Source organism: Pogoniulus pusillus, chromosome 20 (genome assembly GCF_015220805.1).
Source record: "Pogoniulus pusillus isolate bPogPus1 chromosome 20, bPogPus1.pri, whole genome shotgun sequence".
Taxonomy (NCBI): Eukaryota; Metazoa; Chordata; class Aves; order Piciformes; family Lybiidae; genus Pogoniulus; species Pogoniulus pusillus.
Window position 1 is genome coordinate 10,967,981 of NC_087283.1, and position 22,460 is coordinate 10,990,440.

At 55.8% G+C, this 22,460-nt stretch overlaps 1 protein-coding gene across 3 annotated transcripts in view; it reads left to right on the plus strand.

Annotated features, from left to right (window-relative positions):
* Positions 1–21,186, plus strand: part of WWP2 (WW domain containing E3 ubiquitin protein ligase 2) — a 43,144-nt gene extending 21,958 nt beyond the window's left edge. For all 3 annotated transcript variants that reach the window (XM_064160204.1, XM_064160205.1, XM_064160206.1), the window contains exons 9-24: positions 5,734–5,823; positions 7,558–7,732; positions 10,880–10,934; positions 12,778–12,859; positions 13,499–13,627; positions 13,884–13,962; positions 14,100–14,171; positions 14,263–14,351; positions 15,459–15,618; positions 16,659–16,792; positions 16,919–17,059; positions 17,596–17,716; positions 18,029–18,133; positions 18,873–18,969; positions 19,772–19,844; positions 20,037–21,186. In XM_064160204.1, the coding sequence (XP_064016274.1) occupies positions 5,734–5,823; positions 7,558–7,732; positions 10,880–10,934; positions 12,778–12,859; positions 13,499–13,627; positions 13,884–13,962; positions 14,100–14,171; positions 14,263–14,351; positions 15,459–15,618; positions 16,659–16,792; positions 16,919–17,059; positions 17,596–17,716; positions 18,029–18,133; positions 18,873–18,969; positions 19,772–19,844; positions 20,037–20,136 (1,702 nt within the window). In that variant the 3' untranslated portion in view covers positions 20,137–21,186. The remainder of the gene's footprint in view (positions 1–5,733; positions 5,824–7,557; positions 7,733–10,879; positions 10,935–12,777; positions 12,860–13,498; positions 13,628–13,883; positions 13,963–14,099; positions 14,172–14,262; positions 14,352–15,458; positions 15,619–16,658; positions 16,793–16,918; positions 17,060–17,595; positions 17,717–18,028; positions 18,134–18,872; positions 18,970–19,771; positions 19,845–20,036) is intronic.
* The last annotated feature ends 1,274 nt before the right edge of the window (positions 21,187–22,460 follow it).

The following is a 22,460-nucleotide window of genomic DNA, read 5'->3' on the forward strand; positions in this document are numbered from 1 at the left end:
GAGTGTGGATTTCCAGGGAGCTCCTGCTGAGCGGGAGGGCACAAACATGCATCCAGAGGCACTATGGAGTCACGGACTACTGCTAGGGAAGGTGAGCAGGATGCTCACGTTGCTGTGCCTATTCTTCTTGCTGGTGTGGACACTCTACATCCTCCCCTTCCTCTGTGGGATTTAGGAAGGGGCCAGGAGCTGGGGCTGGCTAAGCAATGCTGATGGGCAGGCTGGCTCTTGGTGGGGGGTGTGGGCAGGCTCTGGGCTCAGCCCTGCTCTGCTGCAGCTGGGTCCTTCTCCCCGTGTACTTCAGCTGCCTTTAGCTCTGGGCTGGAAAAGCCAAGTGGCGCAGGAGGGGGTGGAGGTGGCTGTGTTTGGTGTGCAGGGAGCTGTTTGTTTTCTTTCGGCTGAGGCGATGCCTGGAAGGTCAGGGCCTCGCCGTGTGTCAGTCACAGGTAATTAGGGCTAACGGCTCAGTGTGCCTTTGTGCCCTGTCTGAGGGCTTCTGTTCTCCAGCCTGGGCGCTTCCTGTTTCCAGGCAGCTGGAAAAGTCCAGTGCTCTGAAAAAGGTCTTTATTCCACCCAGAGCTTGTGCCCTTTTCTGCTTCTACCAGGTAGACTGAAGGTCTCCTTTTCCCCACCTCTGCACAGCTCAAGGTGGAAACAGGCTGTTGTTTCTTTCCTAAGGTGGAGAGGAGCCCATGGGGACCACACAGTTAGGGTTTCTGGAGGCTCAAGGTTTCAAGTGCTGCTTTTTAGGACCTGCCAGACTTGTATGGAGTTCCACTTCGTCCAGCCAGGTAAAAGGGCAGCCCATGCCTATCTCCCTGCAGTGCCCACACATCAGAAAATCGTTCATGTCAGAGCAGGGAGGATGATGAAGCTGTTGTGCTTTGGGAGGTGGCTGGAGAAGAGCATTGAAGGCAGTGAGCCATGCTGCAGGCTGAGTTTATGGAATTTTCATCTCTGGAGACACCTTTGATTGTAACCTTTTGTATCTGTCCTTCCTTGTCCTGGCCATAGGATCTGTAAGGGGGAAGAGGGCAACAACTTTCCTGCATGTGCTTGACCAAGCTGCAAGCTTGTGCTCTGTGGCTGGGTGGAGACCATGTACCAAAGTCTTCCCAGGTGAAGTGGAACAGAAGATTGAGTCCATTGAGGTTTCCACAGTGTGAGCCCTCCCCTGAGAGCTGCTAGACCAAGTTCTGAGCTAACAGGGATTGAACAGAACTCTGGTCCTGGGATAGTATGAATGAGCTCCTGGGGATCTCTTGAGACCAGATGATTTTCGGCTGGCTCACCACACCAGGGTGTTGCTCTGCCTCGTGGTTTGGGGCCTGGCTTGGGAGATGGGGATGTGGCTGGCTAGGCTTGGTGGAGGCAGCAGTGTCTCAGGCAGAAGGGAAGGGATGCAGACTGCTTCAGCTCTGTGAGCAGCATGCTCTAGGGAGCAGTGCAGGAAAGCCCCTTGCTGGCCTGGTTCCATGGGGATGGCTCTGCAGAATGCTGAGGAGCCTGAGTGATCACTCCTGCTTTTTTGCTCACAAGAACCATGTCCCCTGCAACACTGAAGAGCTCAAAAGCCATTGTGTCTCTTCTGCCTGAGCCCTGCCTCATTCTTTGAGTGTCTGCTTTCACCCATGGGAGCATGGAGAGCTCATACTGGGCTTCCCTTCAGCCTCTGGAGGGGTAGCAGCTCTTCTGAGCTGCATGCTGGTGGGTGCAGTGAGCCCCAGCCTCCCTGCTTGCACCAGGCTGCCTGCAAATGGAATCTAAAGCAGCTGAGTTCAAGTGGGGATTCAGAGCTATTTATTCTGCTCAGATCACTGCCTCTGAACATCTGCACCAGATGTGGTGGGCACAAAGGCATCTCTCACACAACTGGGAGTCTGTTCTAGGGGCTGGAGGGTGCTGGAAGGTGTTCTGAATAATTCCAGCCCTGGCAGTGCCCAGAGCCTCCTTCACATCCTCCTGGCTCAGCACAGCCCCTTTCCCTGTGAAGCCAGGGAGCATGTGTGGCACTGGAGCAGCCAGTTGCAGCAGCTGGTGCCAGCACTCAAGGCCTTTGCCATGGAGTGGGTGCCAGTTCTCATGTGGGGGGCTTCAAGGGGGACTGATAACAAAAAGGGGGAGGGCAGGAGAGTTGCTGGTTCCAGCATCTGGTTCCTATCAGTGATGATCCTGCGCGGGGGACAGACGTCGCTAGCAGCAGGTACGCATGGGGCTGTCTGCCGCACAAAGAGGCACTTCATGCAGCCTGGCAGAGGCTCGGCGCTGTGGTTTCTTACATAAGCAGGGCGTTTGGTTTGGACTGCAGGGCTGCCTCAGCCCAGCCACTTCACACCATCCTCAGCTCTGTGTCGACTGCCACTGCAAGCCTTGAGAGCAGCTAGCTGGAGCCGACACATCCTGTGCTTTGTGGTGCACGTGGGTGACAGCTCCCACCATCTGCTGCCTGCTACACCACTCATCTATACCTTCATCTGCACCACTGATCTTCCTTGGTGGTGGTGATGTGTCAGCTGGCATGGAGAAGGAAGACCAGCTGGGTTTGGGGTCCCCAAAGGAAGAGCCTGCTGTTGTGCATCTCCCTGAGCCATGTCCCTTGTGAGGTGGCAGATGGGATGGAAGGAAGCCTGTGGAGAGCTGAGCAAGGTGGTCTGAGCAAGGATGGGTTGTCCCCAGAGCTTCTGTCTGTGGGCTTGTTGCTGTGTGTCAGCAGCATTAGCAGCTCTTCACAGCTTACTGTTTAGGGGCGGTCATTCACTATTCACAGGGTGAGGCAGCCCTCAGCAGATCTACTTCTCATATCACCAGCTTGCTGCTGAGCTGAGGAGTATGTGAGTTTGTCATCTGTTTGTATAGGGTGTCAGATGGGGACAGAGGACATCAGTTAGTAGCTGCCACTAGCAGCAACTGACTGCAATCTTGTATGACTTTGTGCAGTCACCGGAGCACCCAGAGGAGTATCTGAGGGATTCAGAAACCCTTTGCCCTCAAACAGGTCCTCATCATGGGCTTGAGAGCCTCAGAAATGGTACCTGAGGACTTGAGAGCCTCTTATCACAAAAGGACTTCCAAGCCCTCAGATCCACGTTGGTCAGAGAACCTGTTATTAGTGGATCTGGAGGACGTGTCCACTCCCCTAACCACTGCTGGCACCATTGGTTCTGTGTGCACAAGGCTGAGGTCTTGTTCATCTGTGCAGTGCCACATGTCAGTGTGGACAGAACAGGTGGGACATCTGGCTGGGGCTGTCCTTGCTGTAACCAAGAGGAGCTGCAGTCTCTAGATCCATCCAAAGGGGCTGTTACATATAACTGACTTCAGAAAGATGATGCTTAAAGGGTTTTCACAAGATGCTGACTTCTGCAGAGTCTCCTGAGCAGGGTTGTGCCCTGGAGTTGTGTTTGTGAGTAGCATTCCTCCACCTGAGCCTTGTGCCTGGCCCACATCTGTTTGCTGATGGTGATCTGAAGCTCCTGCAGTGCCGATCTAGGAAGGGACTTCATAAAGCTCTGCCACAGTGCACAGCTCTCCAGCCAGCAGCACTTCCACAGCCCTGCCATCTTCCTGAAGATGTTCAGGAACCTCTGCTGTCCATCTCATGGGGTGGACATGCTTATATCTTCAAGAAATCCCAGCTATGCTGGTTGTCTCTCTAAAGATTTCAATCCTTTCTTAGCTGTCGTGGTGCCTTTAAGCTCAACAAGCTCTGAGTTCATCACTGGTGAACAGGAAGCTTCAGGCGTTTCTGCTCTGACTGACAACACCCAGGGCTGCCCAAGGATAACCCAGGAAAAGGCTGAGTGTGGGGCAGAGAGACAAAGGCTTCCTGATGCCAGGACAACACCAGGTGGTGCTGGCTCTGCTCTCACCAGGTCGTGCCTTTGGATGCTGCTATGCTTGGGAGCCCCTTGCTGTCAAAGGTCTATAGGCACAATATGTCCTGCCTTAGTCTCCTTCAGAGATAACCACTGGTGTCTCTAGAGCTGTTCTAGGGATGAAAAAGATCCAGTGCTGATGACTAGTGGCAACATCTGCTGATGCTACCTGGTCTCTTCAGATGCATTAAGTCTCCAGCGCTAGTGAGAAGCACAAGGAGTGAAAGGAACAGCTCTAATTTGGGTCAGACAATCAGCCAAGTCCTGAGCTTGACATTAATGTTCCCCTCTTGCTCTCAGGGAACTGGCTCTCCTCTGAGAGTACAAGACCACCTCCTGCCCAGGGCAGAGGGGTTTTAGGCTGTTGGGGGACCCATCCGATGACACACTGCCAGAACGGAAGCTCTCTCCCTGTTTCTGCCTTCCCACCTATGTCAAGTGCCATGTGAAGGCTATGATGGTGTGTGATTGTGGCTGAGGTCATCATCTGGTGGCCTCATCATCCCCTGTGGAGGTTTCAGGGCAAGCAGGAACCGTGTAATCCCAAGTGATGGGGCATTAATGCCTAGAGTGTCTCCTTCACATGGCTGCTTGCTCCTGCAAGCCCAGGTTTGTTCCCCTGCTGTCACACAGAAGCTGGTATATTAGTTTCCAAGGGCTTTTTGTGGTGATTAATTGAGGCTGAAGATTGAATCGGGAGGGAGATTTGTGGGAGTAGAAGTGGAGCAGGAGAGCACTTTGTCAGCAGCTGCTGGCTCACCTCTGTCTGTTGCAGAGTGAGAGCTGACAGGAGAGCATGGTGCTCCACACAGATTTTCATGATTGAATGGAAAGCAAAGAATGGTTTTCAGTGTGGCCATGTACAGCCAGGCCCCCCGGTCACTCCCGCTCTCCTTCGGGGCCACCTCTGACCTGAGAGCCCCGTGGCCGTGCCGTGGTTTTAAGCACTGTCTGTCAGCAGTGAGCAGGAGTGCTGCCAAGGAGAAAACAGCCTCAGCCCAAGTTCAAAGGCTCCCCTTTAAAAATGTATTAAGAGAAACCAAACAAAAACGAGATCAAAACCTCACAGGACATAAAACTGACCCTGTGTGAAATCTTACACTGACCCTGTGTGAAATCTTATGCCAACCCTCCCACTTTCTGGAGGAAAGTAGGAATTTCTGCTCCAAGTGTTGCCTGTTTTCAGAAGCTGGTTGCTGCAGCTTCTCTCTGATAGCCTTGACCTAGCAAGGCAAACAACTGCTGTGCAGACCTGCAGCTGTCCTTGATTTTCAGGAAAGGTTAGGACACCGTAGCTAGGCAGTGATCCACCATATGCAGCTCTCTGGATGTTCTTAGTAATGAAGTGATTATTAATTATTCACAGCTTGCTGATCCATGGTGGGGGGCTGGGCTGCACAGCTGCAGTCCCAGTCTGTGGGCACACACATACAAAGTATTCCTAGGGAGGCTTTTGGGGCATGATTAGAAGTAGGCAAAGGTACCTGCACAGTCTCTTGTTCCTACAGGTAGCAAGGTTCCAGCTCTCACTACCCAAAGGGGTTGAGGCTGCTGGATCCCTGCTGCTTGTTCCAGAAGAGCACATTTCTTCACCTCTGTTTGAGAAGAGGACAGGCACAGCTTCATCAGTCTCTGGTTTCCTCTGTGTCCTCTTCTGAGAGATGCTGCTCTCCCCAGCTGTCCCTGGAGTGGTATGTCGTAGGGCAGACACCCAAGAAGTCCTGCAGCAAGATGCAGTTGCTCTGGCTGGCATCACAGGGGGCAGCTTGCTTTGGTAGCTCCATCTCAGCCAAGGTTTGGTCTCTGTGCTTGCAAGTTCCAGCTGTCTCATGAGGTTTTGTCTTTTTTTTTCTTGCAGGTGGGAACAGCGTGAGCTGCCTAATGGTAGAGTCTACTATGTAGACCATAATACCAAGACCACCACGTGGGAGAGACCTCTTCCTCCCGGGTAAGGCAGGAGCAGCCAGCACCTCAGATACCGAGCTAATTTGTTGTAGTAGCCATGCAGTGTGTGCAAAACTGGGGAAGGTGGCAGGAAGGTGTTTGCACTCCTGAAAAGCAGTAGGGTGAGCTGCCCAAGTGTTTGCTGGCCTGAAGGCATACCCTTGTATGCTTAGAAAGGTTGCATCAGCGTTTGTGCAAAGGAAAATGTGTCCCAAGCTGCTGTGTTGTGGCCTTGGTTAGAGGGTTACTTTTTTAAGAACTCCGTGGAAGTGACTGAAGACTTGAGCAGCAGCACAGCTTGTGAGTAGGGAACAGGGGTGGCACAGGGTGCCAGGAAGGGAGCCAGGAAGAGGAAGAGGAGGATGGGCTTCATATCTCCTGGAAAAGCGGATGCTTCTAGATGAGAGTTGAGCTCCTGGTGAGCAGAACAGGCATGCCTAGTGTGCTCCAAACCTGGGGCCGGACCCTAGGGGCCACTTATGTTCTTAGTCACTCTGGGATCTGTTTGTGCCGAGTTCTGTGAGGCCTGGAGGACACACTCTGCAGAGCTCATGTCCTGGAGAGCTGTGCTTTCGTTTGCAGGAGTAGCAGTCTGCAGGTCATAAAAGCTGTACACAGCCTTGGGGGCCATGTGCTTTCCAGAAGCTTGTTGAATTCTCACCTCTTTGTGCCCCTAAAAGCAGAGAACTGGAGACAGCCAAGCTGTTGTTCTCTAGACTGAGTTTGTTCAGGGCTGAGCTGACCGACGTGCTCTAACTGCCAGCATTAATGTGTGAAAGTGAAACGGCCCTGCCCTGTTCTCTGCGGGAGCCTCCAGGTTCCCGTGGGCACACACTGCCTGCACCTTAAACTGACATTTCTGCAGCTCCTTGCTGATCCTGCAGCAGCTTGAGATCTGTCTGGTGGTAAAAGAGGGAGGCTGTAACCTGGAAAGGTAGGTGTGGGAGGACCCGGGTGTGCTCCTCCTCTCTCAGAAAGGTCTCTGGCCAGAGGTCAGCTGTTGTGGAGGAATTCTCATAGCAGCCTGGTGTGAACTCTGCTAGTGTCTTAGCAGCTCATCCACGGCTTCATCTGCTTTGCAGAGTGCTGCTTCAAGTCTTCTTACTGACCTTCTTTATTTTCTTTTGGTGGATCTTTGCCTAAAAGAGCCCCTTCAGCTGTGAAGCTGGTGGTTGTGCTGGAGCTGAGAACAGAGCCCTCTTATTAAAGGGTATCTCAGTCTTGTGAGAGGAGTCGGAGAGCCTGTGTCTGAAGCCAGCCCTGTAGTAACAGAGTGAAATGAAGAACCGTTGGGTCCCTAGCTGGACTTCTGAGCCTGACAGCTCTGGAGAACTATGAGCTGCTTTTCTCACACATGCTTCCAAACACAGCCATAAATCCTCTGCTGAGCCATTGCATGGGGAGCATGAGGGGAGCGTGCAGCTAGAGAGGTGGCTCATAACCCTGTGCCCCTCTCAGTCATGCTTTCAGCACATCCTGGGAGAGCAGATGGATATTCTCAAGCTGCTGCTGTGCGTCCAGGGCAGCCCTCAGCTGAGGACAGTGGGAGGATGGTCTGTGTACCACCATGCTCTATGCATTCTGCTGTGCCTCCTGACCCCTTTGAGGCTTCTTTCTGCTGCCTTCACACCAGCGTTTGTTCTGAGTTGCCACACAGCAGCAGGCGGCACCTGCTAGCAGGACCTCCTGAACTGCCTGAGTAAGGACAGCCAGTGACATCTTCCTCTGGTGTCTCCAGGTGGGAGAAACGTGTGGATCCTCGGGGCAGGTATTACTACGTAGATCACAACACCCGGACCACCACATGGCAGCGTCCCACGGCCGAGTATGTCAGGAATTATGAGCAGTGGCAGTCCCAGCGAAACCAGCTCCAAGGAGCCATGCAGCAGTTCAGCCAAAGATTCCTTTACCAGGTGAGAGCCAAGGCAATGGTGATGGTGATGAGGGTCTCACCTGGGCTGGCCTGAGACACATGGAATGTGGGGTCTGTCAACTTGGTTAGCTTAGTAGAGCAGGACTCAGACTTGAAAGCCTACGAGCTCCTCTGCTGTGTGCAGAGAACCGTGTGGGAGTAACTTGCTTTTTATAACACAGCTTCCATGACCTTGAAGAGTGGTGGGAGGTGTCCTCAGCAGCCTGTCCGTGATGTCCCTTCAGTGCCAGCATGGCTAGACACACGTTTTCTCCTGTGGCTTCCATCAGACAAGCTGACCTGTGAAGTTAGCAGAACTTGCTGTGTGCTCCAGGAGCTGAGCATACGCCGGAGAAGCTGTGGGAACCTGCTCTGTAGTGGAAGGGGAGACTCCTGGGAGTGAGGTCATCTCTCCTTAGTTCTCTGTTGGGCTGAGGATGGTGTGAGTGGGTCCTGGGTGGCAGCAGGAGGCAGCAGCAGTAGCTGCAGGCCAGGGGTACAAGTCGTGACATGGTGAGGGCTGCAAGAGCCAGGGACCAGAGAATGAAGGGCATGAATGTGCTGAGCTTGGTGAGCTTCGTCCTGCTTCCTCCACTTCTTCCTCTTACTCTTAGTTTGGGCTGAGCAACCATGTTTTGTTGCCTCTGGATCGGTCTCTTAAGACCTGCTGGGCAGAGACCACTTTTGTCCTGGCCTTGCCTTTGCTGCTGGAGCTGGGACTTGGCTTATAGCAGCACTGAGCACCCTCTGACAACTAGGATGGTGCTGGTGCCTGTTCTGCAGGGTAAGCAGTGCTTGGGAATAAGCCAGGCTGGAGCATTTCCACCACCTGGAGAAGTGATGTTTCTGTGTTCTCCATGTCAGCTGGCCATGTCCCTTTGCAGAGGCCATGCTGTGGTGCAACACATGGCTGGAGGGAGGTCTAGGGGGGCAGGTGTGAAGTCGTGTGGGCAGACCAGAGTGACCATCTTCGCGTTGATGCTTACCTCCTCTTGAAGGGAGCCAGGAGGCTGACATGTCCTGACAGCACTGCTAGCACTGGTGTGAGCTCTGTGCTCTGGTGAGAAGCTTTGGTGCTCCCTGGGAAGGGGATGCAGAATCCATCCTATAGTGCCATTCTGTGAGGTGCAGTCAACAGTGTGGGAAACTGCTCTACCCTTTTCCTCCCTTTCCCATCTCTCCAGAGCCTTTCCAAGCTTTGTGGCAGAAGCTGGACCCTCAACAGCTCTACTGCCCTTGGCACATTCACAGGACCACTGTAGAGGGGGGCACAGGAGGGGGCTTCACCAGAGGCCAAACAGGGTTCCAGGCCTGTCACTCAGCCCATCCTCACCATCACCAGCCTTGGAGCTGCTCCAGTGCTGTGCGACTTTCCCTGGCCAGACACTGTGGAGCTCAGAGGGAGGGACTTGTGCTCCAAATTTAGCCTGATGAAACGATCTTAATTCTTGTTTCAAGCTCTGCTGCCAGTGGCAAAGGATCTTGCTCTGCCTCCCTCCCTGCTTTCTGCTTTGCCTTGCCCTCCTGTCTCCATCACCCACCTGCCCTCCTACCTAGGAAGAGGAAGGTGGGGAGGTGATGGGCAGTGCTGAGTGATGTAGAGCCCTCTCCATGAAGCCCTTGACAGGGCCAGGATGCAGCCAGGGACTGCTCTGCCAGGAGTGCTTGATGCTGTTCTGCAGGCTGTGCCCACATTCAGCATCCTATGCTCCACGGGCTCTTATTGGCACAAGAGGCCAGGTTGTTCCCAGGGGCTGTGGAGAGCCTCACGGCTGCCTGTGTCTCTGCCCTGGGCTCTCGTGTCTGTCTTCTTAGTTTAAATCAGTGATTTTTTTGGCCACAGTGAGGTGATCTATCTGCAGGTGACTTGGCTGCACCTCTGGGTAGGGAGGGAGCAGGACCCCAAGTCCAAGGCATGTTATGCCATGCTGCCTGCTGCCAGGGCAGTGTCTCCTGCACCCAATCCTGGCATCTGGAGCCAGATTCAAGAGAAAGCTTGAAGTGGCACTGTGTGTGCTGGCTCCAGTGTGCCTCAGACATCCCTCGGGTGCTGGGCTGCTGTGGGGCACCCCAAGTTTGGATGCTTGTCTCAGAGTGTGGGGCACTAGGTGCACCCTGGTACCCCAAGAAGGCACCCATGCCTGGGACAGAGGCTGCCTTCTGTTCCCGGGCAGAAGGGACAGGACAGGGCTGGCTGTGGGTGGCATTTCCTGTGCCGGGACTGACTGGGATCCCCAGCCCAGCACGGAGGACTGGGATTCTGGCCGGGCTGGAACTGGATACCGGCCCCTCTCCAGTGGCGGGGCGTTAGGAGGTGCAGTGGAAATGCCTTGTTGGTAGCAGCGTGGTTCTCAGTTCACTGTTTAAAGCGCCCTCAGGCCTCTTTCTGCTCTCAACCCCGACTGGCGGTGCTGCGCCTGCCTCCCCAGGGGCATGGAGACGGCGGAGCTCAGGCTCACAGGGCAGCCCCCCAGCCTGCCTCCCTAGTCTTGGGGCGTCCTCCAGTTCAGACGGGGCGATGGCCACTGGCCCTGCCCACCCCGAAGAAGAAGAAGAAAGGTGCTTTGTGCCGTGGCCCCCAACCTGCTAGGGGGGGCAGCGGGGCTCGGAGCCGCCCGTCTGTGGGGATGAATGTGGCCTCAGTGCGAGCATCCCGCACCCCTGGCCCTGCCCGGGAGGAGGGGGCCGCCATCCCGCCAGGAAGCGCTGGGCGTGGACACGGCTTGTGGGAATGATTTCATTGGAAAGGCCTGCGATATTTTTTCCCCTCTTGTGTGTGGTTCTTGGAGGAGGCTGGAGGTGTATCTGGTGGCGACGGCCGGCAGGAGCTGAGCAGCCGCGCACATCTGGACCCTGCTGTGCCCAGCCCGCTACCCTTCGTGCGGCACAGCCCCTGCTTGCCACCCCCTTGGCTTGCCCCAGCCTCTGTTTAGTTTGTGCCTTTTTTTTTGTCTTTCTTCCCCTCCCCTCCCACCCGCCTTGAGTGTACAAGGGTTTTTTTTTCCACTTCTCTGGGAGCTGCAGGCCAAGGGGAGGTGAGTGGGAGCGTGGGAGTGGGGGCTGCCCAGCTCACCTCCGCACTCTGCTCTGCCCAGACCTCCCTCCTCAGCTTTTCACTTTGTGCTTTTGCCCTCTCTGTTGTCTCTAGTCATCTGGAGCTCCATCCGACAATGATCCTCTTGGTCCCCTTCCTCCTGGCTGGGGTAAGTACTGAGCTGCCTCACCTGCCCACTCTGCTCCCGATGGGGGCAGTCCCAATGGGGACCCCCTGTCGCCCAGACCAGGACCCCACCTGCCCTGTGGGGAGGATGGTGCTGTCAGCAGCTCCTTCTCCCCCATTGCTGGCATCAGTGGGAACGGTGGCTGAGCCTGTATTCCCCACGCTCTACTGCGTGTGGGGCTGCATCTGCCTGTGATTAGCATGATCTCTGATTTGAAATCCAGCTTTTTTTCCTTCCCCCCTTCTTTTCCTGGAGGGGTTCCCAGTCTCCCTCAGCTGCTGAATCAGAAATGCTTGTGGTTATTCTTTGGACAGGGGGAGAAGTTGGGGATCTAACTTTTCACTTGTCCCCAGATCCCTCCTCTACCAAGCAGAATCCATCCTGCTGCCATGTGTGCCTTCTGGGATGCTCTGCTCAGATCTGGGAGCTGGGTCTTATGGGGCTGGCTCTCCTGCTCCCATGGCTTAAGCATCATGTGCCAGGACCTTTGGAAAGGTTCCTGTGCCATTCCCAGAGCAGAGGGCCCCCTTTCTTTCCCATGGCAGGAGCATCCCTGGGGAGGGCAGGCTGGGGTGCTATTGGGTGCAGATGGGCTGTACCAGGGAGGGCAAGGGAGGGGTTAAAACTGCGGGAAGCTGGACAGAGGAAGAGGCCCAGGCTGCTACTGGGATCTCCAATGGCAGGGGCATGATGGTGACAGTGTCCTGGAGCCTTTGCTCTTATCAGTGAGGAAAGGGGCCCCATCCACAGTGTCAGTGGGGGAGACTGTGGGAGGCACAGCTCTGTGTGAGGTTGAACACCTTAGGGCAGGGATCTCCAGGATGGATGGGGTCTCCAGAATGCATAGAGTCCCTGGGATGGATGGGGTCCCAGTTATCTGGGGTCTGCCAGAGCCACGGCATGGGGGCTACTTGTTGCAGTTCGAGAATGGGATATGGTAAGGAGAGCTGTGGTGGCCAGGGAGGTGACAGGGGAGTGTGCGTGCAGGGCATCCCTGGCAACATGGAGCAGAGCCCTGCGTGCGGGCAGTGACGCAACACATGGAGGGGTGTGTGTAGCCTGTGGGGCACTCGTGTTGGTGGGGAGGTAGTGAGCATGAATGGGCGTGCACTGGCAGAGTGGCATTGGCAGACAGCACAAGATGGGGTGGGTGCAGGCACCTGAGGGCTGGCAGACTGGGGACCTGGGTGCAAGATCTTCCCACCAAGATACATGGTACACAGCCATGGGTGGGAGACTGTTGCTGTTCAGGGTAGGCAAATAGCACGAGGAACATGTTCTGGGAAGAGGGTGTTCATGAAAATGTGTGTGGCATATGTGGGAAGTGCAAGAAGCGTGTGAAGCTGTGGCATAGATGGGGGTCTATCAGTGATGCTGGTGTTACTGGTGTGGCTGTGAGGTGGGATGCATTGGAGGAAGCGCTGGCAGATCCTCCCGGAGGGATGCCATGCTTGTGGAGCTCTGCGTGTCTGAGGAGGGGAGGGTGTGTGCTGCCTGCCCAGTGAGGTGCGTAGCTGCTTGTGCCAGCCTGGCAGCATGTTGGCAGGGCCAGACTTGGCTGTGGCACCTCCGTGTATGCTGTCCTTGAGGGCACTAAAGGCAGCCAACCTTTCCTGGAGGTGCAGCAGCTTGTGCACATTGAAGAAATGCAGGATGGTTTTTACCTTGCCTTTTCCAAGTGAGCTGCGACAGTGCTGGTGGGGAGGCGGGTCAGGGGGAGCTGACAAACTTCTGATGAGCTGGGAAGGGGAAGGTTGTTCCCAGGACTGCACACCAGTGCAGACCAGGGCTCTCCAGATAACGCTTCATCTCCCTTTTCTCCTAGAGAAGAGACAGGACAATGGGCGAGTCTATTACGTGAACCACAACACACGGACCACACAGTGGGAAGACCCCCGCACGCAGGGGTAGGCAGCTGGGGCGGGAGAGCAGGGAGGAGGCTTGTGCTTTCAAAAGTTGCTTGTGATGGGCCCCTGAGTGCTGAGAGCTGGCAGTGGCAGGGGACTGAGCCCTCAGTGGGTCCTGTAAACTGCATCTTTGGGGAGCTGAATGCACCAAGAGTTGCAGGCAGCACTAAAGCCTAGGAGGATTGGACACTGAAGCCTTTGGCATTGCGAGGCAGCTATCTAGCTTGTGGGAGCTGAGGGTGGAGATGAGGAAGTGATGGAGAAGACTGTGTGGGCAGGAAGAGGTGCTTGCTTCTTGCTTGCTTGTCATCTTGCTGCTGGGCTTTGCTTGAGCTTCTGAGAGCTCTGGGTTGCAGTTCTCCAGAGACCTGTTCGAGGTCTCCTCTGAGGCCACCTCTCCTGCAGACAGAGTGGAGCTGTAACTAGCCAGTGCTGACTGTGGCCAAGAGTGCAGAGCAGGCAGAGCTTCTGTCTTGGGATGCAGACAGGCAGTTTCGTATCCCATGCCATGAATTCTTCCTTTTGCCTGGCACGGAGCTGCAAACTGAAGGTGATCCCCAAGGGCAGCCATTCAGAGAACCACAGTTCAGGGGAAGAGATGCCCGAAGTGCCAGCCCAGTGACCCCTTCTTGTTGGCAGGATGATCCAGGAGCCGCCGCTGCCGCCCGGCTGGGAGATGAAGTACACGAATGAAGGCGTGCGCTATTTCGTGGACCACAACACTCGTACCACCACCTTCAAGGACCCACGACCTGGATTTGAGTCTGGGTAAGTGCTCTTGGGAGCTGGCACTGGAGCTGCCTGATTGCAGCTCTTGCCTTCCCGTGGCCACAACATGGAGGAGGGGAGTGGATCAGCTGTTTTGCAAAGACTCTTAGCCCTGGATTTAGGGCCTCACATTTGAGTGTGACAGAGAAGACCTGCAGCCCAGAGGTCTTCCTTCTGCCTGGCAGATGATGAGGGAGCTGGAGCTGAGCCACATGTTAGTGGGGCTGCTGAGCCAAGGCTTGTACTGCTTTTGCAGGAGCAAGCAAGGTGGCTCCCCGGGGGCATATGACCGAAGCTTTCGTTGGAAATACCACCAGTTCCGCTTCCTGTGCCATGTAAGTACAGTGGCTGAGGGGTCCCAGCAGCTTGGGGTGTGCTGAGCCACCAGGCTGGGTGGATGGTGAATGGGTGCGGGCAAAGAAAGCCATAGTGCCAGCCTGCACAAAGCCTCGTGTCTCTGCCTTGCTTGTAGTCAAATGCATTGCCCAGCCACGTGAAGATCAGCGTTTCCCGGCAGACGCTCTTTGAGGACTCCTTTCAGCAGGTGAGGTGGTGTCAGGGCCACAGAGCCCGAGAAGGTGTGGAGCTGACTCCTACACCAGCTTGTGGTGACACTTCCCTTTGCCTCTGCCCAGATCATGAACATGAAGCCGTACGACCTGCGCCGTCGCCTCTACATCATCATGCGAGGAGAGGAGGGCCTGGACTATGGGGGCATTGCTAGGTGAGCGCTGGGGTGCTAGACTGTGTGCTGGCCTCTGGATGGGGCTATGAAGGCAGTATGGGCCCAGGAGTCTGTCCAGCAGTTCCCAGCCTTGGTTCCCCACCTGCTTGGACAGAGGAGCCAGGAGGTCTCCAAATGGGAAAGAGAGAGCGTTGAGTTCTGGGAATAGTGGAATGCCTAGAAGTGTTTCTGTCTCTGGCACAGAGAGGGCTGCAGGACCAGGCTGGGGCTTTCCTGCTGCCTGTGGTCCGTGGAGTTGATGGATCAAGTGGCTGCTTCTCCCTGCAGTCAACAGGCCTGGTGTTCTGTGGTGTGCTTGGTGTGTGCCATGGCAGACGTGATGGGATGCAGTGGCTATGAGCCTGCAGCCTCACTGCCTGCCCCAAGGGTTGTTACCACGCAGCACAGGCTGCGCCTTGCTTGGATGTGGGTTCCGTGTGTCCATCAGTCCTGTGACGTGCTCGGGTTGTCTTTCTTGGTGCTGGGCTAATGCTTCCTCCTGCTCACTGCTCTTACCTACTCCTCCTGCGTGTGCTGCTGCCCCTGGCTCTGGTGCAGGTGCTCCTGCTCTCCGCCTCTCTCCGTGTCCTGCCAGTGGTTTTACCCTATGGTAGGTTACGTCATGCTGTTCTACCACAGGGTAGAACCACGGACGGGATGCTGGGGCTGCCTCTGCGTCTGAGGATTCCCATCTGCCTGTGCGGCCCGGGGAGCAAAGCCAGGATGGTCCCTGTCCCTGTGCTGCTGTGGGCTTGGGGTGGCCTCCTGGGGGAGCCTGTGTGGGGAGGCTCAAGGTGTGTGTACACACAGCCTGAATGGTACCTGCTGGCATCCATGGTGCTCCAAGTGGGGCCTCCAGCAAACAGAGCTGTTTCTTGGTGGTGTTGCCAGAAGCCCTTCACAAATGATGCATAGCACTCCTGGGGTGGAGGACACCCTTGGCAAGTCACACCAGGGCCCCACGCTGGCCCCAGGACCCTAAGGAGATAGGTGCCTGGTTTGTGCTGCGGAGGCACACAGCTGTCCCCTCCATTGGGGCACAGCCTCTCTGGGCACCCTGGCTCTTCGGGCCCCTCATCACCATGTTCCCCCTTCCTCTTGTCCCAGGGAGTGGTTCTTCCTACTGTCCCATGAAGTGCTCAACCCCATGTATTGCCTTTTTGAGTACGCTGGTAAGAACAACTACTGCCTGCAGATCAACCCTGCCTCCTCCATCAACCCAGACCACCTCACCTACTTCCGCTTCATTGGCCGCTTTATTGCCATGGTAAGAGCCTGAGGTGATGGGGTGAGAGGGACTGGGGAGACTAGGGGAGACAGGGCTCTTCATCTGTGTCCCCATCACAGAGCAGAGTTCTTGAAGGGGACAGAGGCGGTCAGTGGGAAGAGTGGCAGCTCCACCTGCCATGGCTGTGCTCAGCTTGGCACTGTCACCCTCCTTGAAGCCCCATTTTGCTCAGGGGTGGGTCCATGGGAAGCAGACCATCAAGGGTGCTGGTGTGGGGTGGTGCATTTTAAATCCAGGGCATGGCCGTGAGGCCAGAGGGGACCTGGTTTCCCAGGAGCTGTGCGGTGGGGATGGCTCCAGGTCCTTGGCTGCCACCCCAGGTGCTGTCGGGGCTGCAGCTCTGGGGACTATTTTTAGCCCCAGCAGTGTGAGATTTTCCAGCTGCCCAAGCCCCAGAGTGGCTCCTCCCGTCTGTCTCATTTTCCCCACGACCGACATGCTGGTTGTCCAGCCCTGGGCTGGCAGCATAGGTGCCAGGGGCTCCCAGAGCCTGGGGAAGGGTCCCTGGTCCATGGCCCTGCGAGGGGTGTACAAGGTGACTGCATGCTGCTGGGGTCCCTGCGCTGTCCTGCCCTGCCCTGTGCCTTGCAGGATACCAATAAAACCCCAGACTATTACTCACTGCTGGCCGTTCTAGACAAGCGTCTGCATTATTTTTGGCTGCCTTTGCCTTGGGGCTCCTGGAAGCCAGGGATTCAGGGAAGCCACAGCACAGCTCTGTTTAAACAAGTGCTCTTAATAGAGCTGTGAGGGGAGAAGGAGACGAGGTGGAATTTGTAGTGGGGAAAGGAGAGGGCCTGCCAGCACAACGCACCGGCAGTGCTGCTGTGGGGGAGTCAGCTCCTTCCCACTGTGCTTCCCAGCCTGGAGAGCTGTTGGGGAGGTCCCTTCCCAGCCATAGCTCAGGGATCCCAAGAGAGATTTCCTCTTGCCCTATGGCTGCTGCTTGCTGGGGCATCATCTCACCTCATGGGTCTACCTGAGGTCCTGTGTGACCCAGCATCACCTCCACACCACAGGCTCTGTACCATGGGAAGTTCATTGACACGGGCTTCACACTGCCCTTCTACAAGCGGATGCTGAACAAGCGGCCCACACTGAAGGACCTGGAGTCCATCGACCCCGAGTTTTACAACTCCATTGTCTGGACCAAGTGAGTGCCCCACGCTCCTTCCTGTCCCAGGCCTGTCCTGCTGCAGAGGGCAGAGCTCTTCCTCTCCACAGTCTCTCACTGCTGTGGGTGTCCCCATCAGAAATGACATCCTGTGTCCTTCTTCAGGGAGAACAGCCTGGAAGAGTGTGGCCTGGAGCTGTACTTCATCCAGGACATGGAGATCCTGGGCAAGGTGACCACCCATGAGCTGAAGGAGGGTGGTGAGAGCATCCGGGTGACAGAGGAGAACAAGGAGGAGTACATCATGTGAGTGTGGCCATTCTGAGGCCCGTGTGGCTGCAGAGCAGTGGTTTGGGAGCACAAGGCTTGGGACGTGGCTACTTCCCTGGGCTACGTGGCCTGTGACAAGTCTGGGCTGGCGGTTGGCTGAGCTGTGCTGTGGTCTGGCTTGCTGCTGGCTGGGCAGTTGCCAGAACTTTCAGGAAAGAGGAGAGGGGAGAGATGGTGAGAGTTTTCTCCTGTCCTGTGGCTGGGCTGGCTTAACGGTGCCACAAACATCTTTTGGTGATGGTGGACTGGGGCCAGGGGACATGGTTTGTACACCTTGACATCCTGATGGCTTCTGGTCTGTGCTCAGGGCTCTCCCTTGCTCTTGGGTTTGAAAGAGGAGAGAAACCCACTAGTGGGAATTGAGGACACCTCTGGTGATTTGCAGGAGCCCCTCCTCATGCACCCTTACAGCTCCCAGGGACCTCCCCACCAGCTGAAGGATTGGTGGTGGGGTCTTCTGCATGCTGCATCAGTGGTGCTGGCTGCCTGCTGACCACCATCTGCCTTTCCAGGCTGCTGACAGACTGGAGGTTCACACGAGGTGTGGAGGAGCAGACCAAGGCTTTCCTGGATGGTTTCAATGAGGTAGTGCCGCTGGAGTGGCTGCGGTACTTCGACGAGAAGGAGCTGGAGGTGAGCTGGTGCCTTTTCTGGTACAGGGAAGTGTAGATACTGGTGCTTCTGGCAATGGCACGTGGCGAGAGCAGAGCCACATGGGTTTTGTTTGCACCCTCTGCTCTGCTGATGGGAGTATCCACCCAGGTGCTCAGGTCTCTAGGGGATTAGCAAGAAAATGTCTTGGAGGCAAGGAATTCCTCCCAGACATCTCCACTGCTCTGTACTGGAGCCTGTACCCTGTGAAGCCTGGCACTGGAGGGGCCAATGCTCCAAAACGTGGGTGCAGGGCCCCTCTTCTTTCCTACTGCTGACTGTTCCTGTCCCCAGCTGATGCTGTGCGGCATGCAGGAGATCGATATGAACGACTGGCAGAAGAATACCATCTACAGGCACTACACCAAGAACAGCAAACAGATTCAGTGGTTCTGGCAGGTCAGTCCCAGCGCCACCTGGGATCATCCCCTGCCCAGGGCCTGGGGTGGGCAGGGTTGGCATGGGGTGAGCAGCCTCACAAGGTGTCAGGAAGAACAAAATACAATGATGAGCACACCTTCAGCAAGCAGCATGTGACTGTGGCTGGCAGAATAGTGGCCAGTGTGATTCTAGCAATAGCTGCTGCTCTGAGCAGGGCAACAGGAGCAGATGATGTGTCATAGACCTCTGTCAGTTCAGACCACACTGCTCCATGCTGGCCAGGACAGAAAACGGGGTGAAAAGGTCTCTGAAGGAAGGCAAGGCTGGGCAGAGTGGCCCCTTGGGATGACTCACCCCTGAGGGTGCAGGGCTGGAGGTTTCTCTCAAAGGTGGCTCTGGGGAGACCTTATTGTGAGGACAAGGGGTGGTGGATTTAAACTAAAAGGAGATTTAAACTAGGTGCGTGTAAGAATTCCTTCTCTGTGGCTCTGAGCAACCTGCTCTAGTTGCAGATGTTCCTGCTGACTGCCTGAGGGCTGGACAAGATGACCTTTAAAGGTCCCTTCCCACCCAAACCAATTTATGATTCTCTAACCCAATGTGCTGCACCCTCCTGGACTGTGTCCAGGCCTAGCTGGCCAGAGGATGTGGGATGCTGGTGGCAGGAGCCATGCTGCAGGACAGTGCCCCAGGCTCAGCCAGGCTGTGGGCTTGGGGGTGACCAGGGTCCCACTCTCCTGCCATGTTCTTATCGCAGGTGGTTAAAGAGATGGACAATGAGAAGAGGATTCGGCTGCTGCAGTTCGTGACCGGGACCTGCCGCCTGCCTGTCGGGGGCTTTGCGGAGCTCATTGGTGCGTGTTCCCAGCTCCACCTGGGCAAGGGCTGCTGGGGAGTGGGACTTGGCTGTCCGCTGCAGAGAGGACAGCAGCCATGACGCCAGCACCATGACTGAGTTCGATAGCAGGCTGTAGCCAGACAGATTCCTTAGCCATGAACTGTGCCACCACAGCCAGCTGTGTCAGCTTGTCAGCTCGTTTGGAATGAGATTGGACTTTTGATTTAATGTTGAGTTTTGTGCAATGAAATCTCCTTTCCAAGCAACCACAGCATGGCATTATTCTGCCCTCATCCTTTAATTTGCTGCTTTCTGGGGCCTGTACCAGCCTTTGCCTTACGTTCCTGGAATCTGTATCAAGCTAACCAGCTAACTTAGCCCACTTCTTTATTCTTGCTGGCGTATTAATTTTTTTTTCCAGCCCTCTGGAACCTCTCCAGCATTCACAATCTGTTAAAAAGCGACCTCAGTGACTCAGATTTCCTGAGCCAGGTTCTTAAAAACTGTTGGAAGGACCCACGCCATCCTGTGGGTCTGTGGGTAAATACATTGTAGCACTTGATATATTTAACCACTCTGTAAGGCACTGTGCTGCTACCTCTCAGCTGTGAATAAGCTTTTCAGCCTCCTCCTTTCCTGTTCCTCAGACGTCCTCCCTGCAAAGGGCTCAGAGTAGGCAGTGAGCTGCTGCAGATTCAAGCCCCACTGTGTCTCTGGGATCGGAGGGGTGCGTGATCTGATGTCTAATGGCATGTTGTAGGGTTGGCTTTATGAGCTCCTGGTCATGTAACGAGCTTTGCTGTGCTCATAATTAACAGGCAGCAATGGGCCCCAGAAATTCTGCATCGATAAAGTTGGCAAAGAGACGTGGCTGCCGCGGAGCCATACATGGTAAGTCATTTCTCCTCGGCCCTGCTGAGAGCATGTGGGGACAACTGTGAGCAGCCTTTCTGGGGCTGCACAGGCCCCCAGTGGCCTCCGTCCGCTCCTCTTGCGTTCCCATGGGATGTTTCTGGCTGCAGCTGCCTTGGGGAGGAAAATTGGGATGCTGGTGCTACTCATCAGCCTCCGCTGTCTCTCCAGCTTCAACCGCCTGGATCTCCCTCCCTACAAGAGCTGTGAACAGCTGAAGGAGAAGCTGCTTTATGCGATTGAGGAGACGGAAGGATTTGGACAGGAGTGATGGAGCCTTGGTGCTTTCCTGGGATGGGGAGGGCCCTGGAGCGCTCGGAGCCCAGCGCCGAGCCCCCTCCGCGGGATGGTGCGCAGGCAGCTGCGGACGCCGTTGCTTTTGTTCCCGTGTGAGGTCTGCGCCGACGCAGCCCTGGGGGGGACAGGTCCATGTGTCTCTCCCCAGACAAATCTGAGGTGTGGCGGGAGGTGGACGCAAGAGCCTGGTGAGGGGCAGGCGCTGGCGCGGAGGGGACAGGGTGAAGCCCTGAGCCTTGGCAGGCAGCACATGGTGCACTCAGGCTCCCGAGTCCCCGCTCGCAGACACGCTGAGATGAGAGCTGGTTCTGGCACAGGCTAGTTTTCCCCCTCCTGATGTTTTCTGCTTTCTCATTGCGTTTTAGTATGTGCAGGCAAGGAGGGAAAGTGAAATGGCCCTCATAGTAACTCTCAGGTGGTATTCGGGCCCCATCCTGCTCCCAGCAAACTGACAGGGAGCCCCCAGTTGATGCTGCTGTGGCTGATGCACCACACGAGGGCTGGCACAGACTCTTCTCACACTAGACCTGTGGCTGCCTGGACCTGGGCTCTGGCTGATCATGTTCATTGCGTGTTTCAGTTTGCAGGCATGTGGCCCTGTGCAGTTGTAATGAATAGTGAAGTGGTTTGGTGCTGGGAGCTGGTGCTCTGCAGCAGCCTTGGGGGCTCTAGCCACGTTTGGGGCACATCTGGCCTTTGCCTGGTTGGTGGGTTCAGCCCGATCTCCCTGTGTTCCCTCCATCGCTGGCCACACTGGTGGCAGGAGCCACCAGAGCTGCAGGCGAGGGCAGGATCAGGCCTCTGCCCCTCACCTGGATGCCACCTCTGCTGCTGCTCCCTCCCCACCTCCCCAGTGTGCACGGGGAGCCGGACCCAGAGGGGCGCTGGTGTACAGAGCTGTCCATGGAGGGAGGCTGCAGAGCTGGGACGCTGCCAGAGCTGACTGGTGACCGATTGTTTTGTACCACACCATCCTGCCTCAGCCACCCTACTTCTTGTGCAATAAACGATGAGCAGCTGCCGAGGTGCGTGTCCCTGGGCTGGTGTGTGGCACTGGGGGCAGCCAGTGCAGCCTCCGGGGGGATCTGTGTGTGAAGAGCTGGTGATGGGTGCCCAGATCTTGTCCAGAGGGTCATAACTAATGTGTTATTTGCACACACACTGCACAGGAGGGTCAGGCTGGGTGCAGTTTGCCTGCCTCCACCCAACCTATAATCATGCTCACCTAAAAATATCTCTGAGGCTGTTTGCTGGAGCTGGAGCTGCCTCCTTGTGCCACCTAGACTGGGCACTGGTGGGACAAAGTTGGTACTGGTGGTGGTCAGTGAAAAACCCAACAGGGCAGACGTGAAGAAACCCACTGTTGGCATCACAGCATCCAGTCACTTTGCCATGGATTTGCTTTTCAGCAGCTGCTTGGTTCTTTGTGTGGCATTTTGGTGCTTTTGGAGTTATTTCTTCAGAAGCAATAGGAGCTTGTGCTGTGCTGTAGGAGATCCCAGCCCCAGCTGGTGCCTGTCCTGTTCCAGAACTGTTTCTGTCATTATGGGTAGGCTGCTGGCAGTTTGCACTCTCCTGGCACTGGCAGCAGCTGATGGTCTGATCCTAGGAAATGGCAGGGGAATGGGTGGCATCTTGTGCCTAAAAGAGGCACATCCTCCTCTATCCCACCTCTTAGGAGATGCTACAGCGTGCATCTGTCCTGCCCCTTTTCCCAGGAGGGCAGGGAGCACTGACCTGCACTCTCTCCCTGTTGTCCTAGTGAGGGATGGTGACCGATGTCTATAGTTGTCCCAGAGATGCTGCAGTGATGAGCCTGTTACCATGCCACCTGTGAGCCTTGCAGAGCAAGAGACACAGACTGACAGGGGTGCTGTGTGCAGAGCTGCCAGCCCAGGTGGGCAGCCAAGCTGGCTCCTTTGCTGGCATGGTGCTGTGGAAACTGTCAGCAGCTATGTGCAACCTGTGCTGCACCAATGGGTGCTGAGGTGCCTGGGGACTGTGAATAGCACCAGGTCAACTACAGCTGTCTCTGGGGCGTGGAATTGGCCGACTTCAAGGAATTAACCCTGAAACATGGAAATGCACAACCACACACTGCAAGCTTTGTCTAGCAATGGCCTGACAGGTTACGGTAGAAAGGGAAGATTTCTTCACAGTCACCTCCTCACCAAAGCAGGACCTCAGCTTCTCTCATTTCTGCCCCTGGAGTGTGTTTGTATGTGCTGTGGGTTTCTCTTGTTGAAGGGTCAGGTACCAAACCAGCCAACCCAAATCTTATCACTGGCTGGCTAGAAA